General features: G+C 62.0%; 1 protein-coding gene across 1 annotated transcript in view; it reads right to left on the minus strand.

Annotated features, from left to right (window-relative positions):
- The window catches only part of MYL3 (myosin light chain 3), a 5,174-nt gene extending 2,400 nt beyond the window's left edge, over positions 1-2,774 (minus strand). Inside the window, exons 1-3 of the mRNA XM_006914868.1 lie at positions 2,565-2,774; positions 479-506; positions 212-361 (exon numbers count right to left, since the gene is read on the minus strand). Of these exons, the coding sequence (XP_006914930.1) occupies positions 212-361; positions 479-506; positions 2,565-2,693 (307 nt within the window). The 5' untranslated portion in view covers positions 2,694-2,774. The remainder of the gene's footprint in view (positions 1-211; positions 362-478; positions 507-2,564) is intronic.
- Between the last annotated feature and the right edge of the window lie 1,695 nt (positions 2,775-4,469).

Here is a 4,469-nt window from a genome sequence, read left to right on the forward strand (position 1 = left end):
ACAGCGGAACTATCACCGCTCCTCACCTTGTGGGTAGCACCTGAGACCCTTCCCAGTGTCCCCCCGCCCAGACATGGAGGCTGTGAGGGCAGCACACAGCAGGGACATCCCCGGTTGTCCCACCACAGATGGAAGCCCCACCCCCACCCCCCCACCCCGGTGTCCCCGGGGACGGGCACCGATGGAGAGAACGCAGGCCGGGTGTACCAACCTTCCTGCTTTGGCTTCCCCAGGACGCGGAGCACCTCGGCCTGCGTGGGGTTCTGGCCCAGCGCCCGCAGGACGTCCCCACACTGCCCGTACGTGATCTTCATCTCACACTTGGGCGTGCGGTCGTACAGCATGAAGGCTTCCTTGAACTCTGCGGGGAGAGGGCGTGAGCTGTGGGCTCCCCGCTCGCCCACACGGGCAGCAGGGCACTCAGACTAGGGACCCCAGGCCCAACCCTGCATCCCCTGCGCTCAAGACGCCCACTCACCTGCAATCTGATCCGGAGTAAACTCGATCTGAAAGGAAACCGCAGAGATTCTCAGCGCCTGGCTCAGAGGGCGGGCCAGGCCTCGTCCCCTCGCCGTCCCAACCTGACTCCACACTGTGGTCCAGCTTCCGCCCCCCTGCCGCCAACATTGACACCCTCCTGCCTCTTTACTCTTCCCGACCTGTCGACCTGAGAGCCTTGGGTCTTTGGGGACCCAGCCCCTGACGCCTGGCGGGCCACATCTGGGGAAGGGATGAGGAGGGAGGCCAGGGGCCCTCAGTCTCCAGCGCAGGGTGGGCCTTACCTGATGCCCCTGGCCCTGGACAGGTGTACCTGAGGCCCCAAAATCTGACCAGACTGGCTTTGCCATTCCACCAGGCCTGGGGCCCAGTGGGCAGGGCTGTCCACATGAATGAGAGGGTAGGCCTCGTTTCAGCAGGGCGTGTGTGTATGTGTGTGTGTGTGTATGTGTGATATGCGTGTGTGCATGCATGTGTCTTCATGCACGTGAGTATGTGCATGTGTTTGCCTGTCCCTCACAGAGCCCTCAAGGCTGGGCGCTGTCACTCACGTGGCCCTGCCTACACCTGGGTCTTGCACACTCCAACTCGTGACCCCAAGGCAGCACCCCCTCCTGCAGCACAGCGGGGAGCCATGGTGGTGCTGCTGAGTGTTTGCTGAGGTCACATCGGGGCCACCTGAGGTCAGAAGGCCTCCTGGTTTCCCCCTCCTCACCCGATACCAGGTCTATTTTTATCACTGCAGTCACTTGCCCCAAGGTCAAGGTCGCAGGAGGGAAAGGAGCTTGGGGGAGGGGGACAGGACTGGCACCTCTGCCGCTGCTGCTCCCTTGGGGCCTTGCTAACCTCCACAGTACAAACCAGTGAGAGGGTGCCCCACCCGATGGTCCTCCCGGCCCCTGAGAGCTGTCTGCCTCCACCAGGAAGCCTGCCGACATCAGGTCCCCTAGGCTCTTGGCAAAGCCCCCTGCCCGTCACCTGCCACCCATGGGGAAGGGGCGGGGGGACACATGAGGGGCCTCACTGTTCTCTCCTCTTGGAGGGGAGCATGTGCCAACCTCAGGTCTGGTGAGACTGGACAATGCCACCATGAGCCCAGGGTGGTTGGACCCTCACCCGGGGGCCTATGGAATGCAAGCCAGGGTCCTGGGATCTTCGGGGGTCAGGGAGCCAAGCCCAGGGCCTCAGCTTTTAGGTGAATGGTTCCCAGTGGCCTGTGAGGGGGGCTACGGCTCCATTCCACAGCCGAGGGCACCAAGCCTCAGAGCAGGGAAGAGATTCAAACTCACGTCCCGGGGACAATTAGGAACCTCCAGGAAGGACCTCAAAGAGGAGCTGGATCTGTGCAGGTGGCTGCAGGTCCTGCTGGGCTTGCGGGGAGGGTTTCCCCTTAGTCAGCAGCTGGTGTCACAGCAGCTGGGGTCCAGCCAAGAACAAGGAACGGGCAGGACGCAGGGTGCGTGTCACTATGCAGATGCCACAGGTGGGAGTCATGGCTCGTCCTCCAAGTTTAGACTCTGAGAAAGGTTCCTGGGGCCTCCGGTCACAGCTCCGAGACCAGCTGCCTACATGACCTCCCCAGCCCGTGCCTCAATTTCCCCACCTAAAATCTGAGGCCCTCCCCACCCTGGGGCAAAGGCACCTTGGCAGGAGCGAGGTGACTCTGCCTGGGCAGGGGTTTCCCCAGCACCCCACCTTGTCCACCCTGGGGGATTTGGCATGGACTCGAGACCCCACGGCCGGACGAGGAGGATCCCTGCCTGGAAACGGGGCTGGGGGCCTGCGGCTGCAGGAGTCCTCAAGGATGTGAGGTCCAGGGAGAAGGGCAAGGGAGAGTCAGTTTCCGAAACCACCAAAAAGACATCCGCTTCCGCGGCCCTGGGGGCGTCCCGCTGCCGTGTGCCCGCCTCCCTCCCTCCCCAAGCCTGGAGCCCCCCCGGGCTGGTCTGACCTCTGCACAGAAGCTTCCAACTTCAGCTCACTGATCGCTCTCTGGAGCCTGGCCTGCCACCCTGAGATCCACCTGCCTGCCCTGCCCTTCCTGAAACGCGGGCTCCTGCACTCACCTTGACCTTGGAGGGATCAAACTCTGGCTCCTTGGGGCGCTCAGGCTCAGGGGCAGCAGGAGCTGGAGCCGGCTTGGGGGCTGCTGCCTTTGCCTCTTCCTTCTTGGGCTCTGGCTTTTTGGGGGCCATGAAGGCTGCAAGCACAGAGAGGGGTGAGGAGAGAAGGAAGCAGAGAACAGGGTAGGTGAGCCCCCTTCGGCCGGCCTTTATCCTGCCTGAACACCTCATGCCCCCAGCCCCACCCCCAGACAGCACAATAGGGACAGGGCCATAAAAGGACATTGGCCAGGCTCAGGTGCTATTTCGGGGCCTGGGAAGGGCATTGTTCAGGCTCAGAACGGGTGGGGAGGGCTGTCCGTTCCTCCCAATCACCTGTTGAGCAGGGCGGGGGAGGGGAGGACAGAGGCTTCTGCCTAGCACACAAGTGCACCCTCAAATGCACGAGTGTACACACGCAGACGGGGTCCCGCTGCCCCTCGGCAGGTCAATACACTGAACAGGTGCAGGAGGCTGGACCTAGTGAGTGTTGTGTGTTGTCTTGGGAGCAAAAGAAACGGGATGTTCTAAGACATCTCGAGTTAAACTTCCCATCTGCATCGGACTCCCAGGTGTCGGTGCAGAGGGGGAGGGGTGTCTGCATGTGTCTGTGTGTGTGTTGTCTCTGTGTGTCTGTGTGTTTGCGTGTGGAGGGGGTGGCTCTGTATGTCTATGGTGGGAGGGTGTGTGTATCCGTGTGCGTTGTCTGGGTGTCTTTAGGTGAGGGGACCCCGTGTCTGTTGTGTCTGTGTCTGTGTGGGGAGTGGTCTGTGTCTGTCTCTGTGGGTTGGCTCTATGTGTTTGTATCTGGGTGTTTATGGGTCTGTGTGTGAGTGTCATGGCTCACAGGTAGCTGCGGCCCCAGTCGTGGGTCCGAGGGTCTCTGAGAACACCCCAAGTAACAGAAGCATGGGTGCCGTTCCCCTGAGGGCAGTCCCCCAGCCCAGTCCAGCAGCCCCCACAGCCTCTTCTGCCAGCACCTGCCCGGCCCTGCGACCAGCTCCTCGGTTTCACCCGCACTTCTGATCCCCTCTTCCGCAGCTCCCAAGGCCCCGTTTCCCACACACGCCTCGGGGCCTGCTCCCTGCCAGACCCTTGAACACACTGTTCCCTCTATTCTGAGCGCCCTTGCCCCTCCTCTGCTTGGCACATTCAAGTCTCAGCCCCACTGCCCCCTCTTCCAGGAAGCTCTCTTGGATGCTGCTTCAAGCGCCCCATGCTTCTCTCTGCCAACCTTTTGGATGGGGGCCCTAGGAGGGTCTGTCTCTCTGAGGCGCCCCAAGGGGCAGGGTGAGGTTTGCTCCTGGTGCCCGGCTCAGGATGGTCACCCCCAGTTTTCACCCTCAGTGCCCACCCTAGAGTGCCCAGCCCTCAGCAGACGTCAGTGACAGAGTACAGCCTCGCTGAGCCATCATTTGGGGAGGCGGTCGGGGGGGAGGGGCGGGGTGCAGGGAAGGCTGAGATGGCATGAGGCCCTTCCAGGCCCAGAGCTCTGAGAGAGGGGACATCTTGCAAACACATTGGGCCCTGCTCCTTGCTCAGCATCTCTGCCGGAGGGTGGGAAGGAGGTGTTCTTTGTTATTTTTAAGTGCCTGGAGCCTTTGATACAAACTTCAGAGGCAATGCCCCCTCTACTCCCAGAGCCCTGGGAATTTCTCGAGTGTGGAGCTGGGGCTGGAGCCTGAGCGGGGGATTCACTTGGCCTCTGCCTGGGTGTCCTCGCCGTCTTTCTGCTGGACTCAGGCCTCTCTCATCCTGCCACTCAGCATCATGGTGAAGGGGACAGCAGTCCAGGGGTGGGGCCGGGCCCCCTCCTAGCTGGGACACAGGACATTCCTCCCCTCATCTGGAGGGCAGAACACCCCACAT

The sequence above is a fragment of the Pteropus alecto genome, unplaced genomic scaffold (genome assembly GCF_000325575.1).
Source record: "Pteropus alecto unplaced genomic scaffold, ASM32557v1 scaffold156, whole genome shotgun sequence".
Classification (NCBI taxonomy): Eukaryota; Metazoa; Chordata; class Mammalia; order Chiroptera; family Pteropodidae; genus Pteropus; species Pteropus alecto.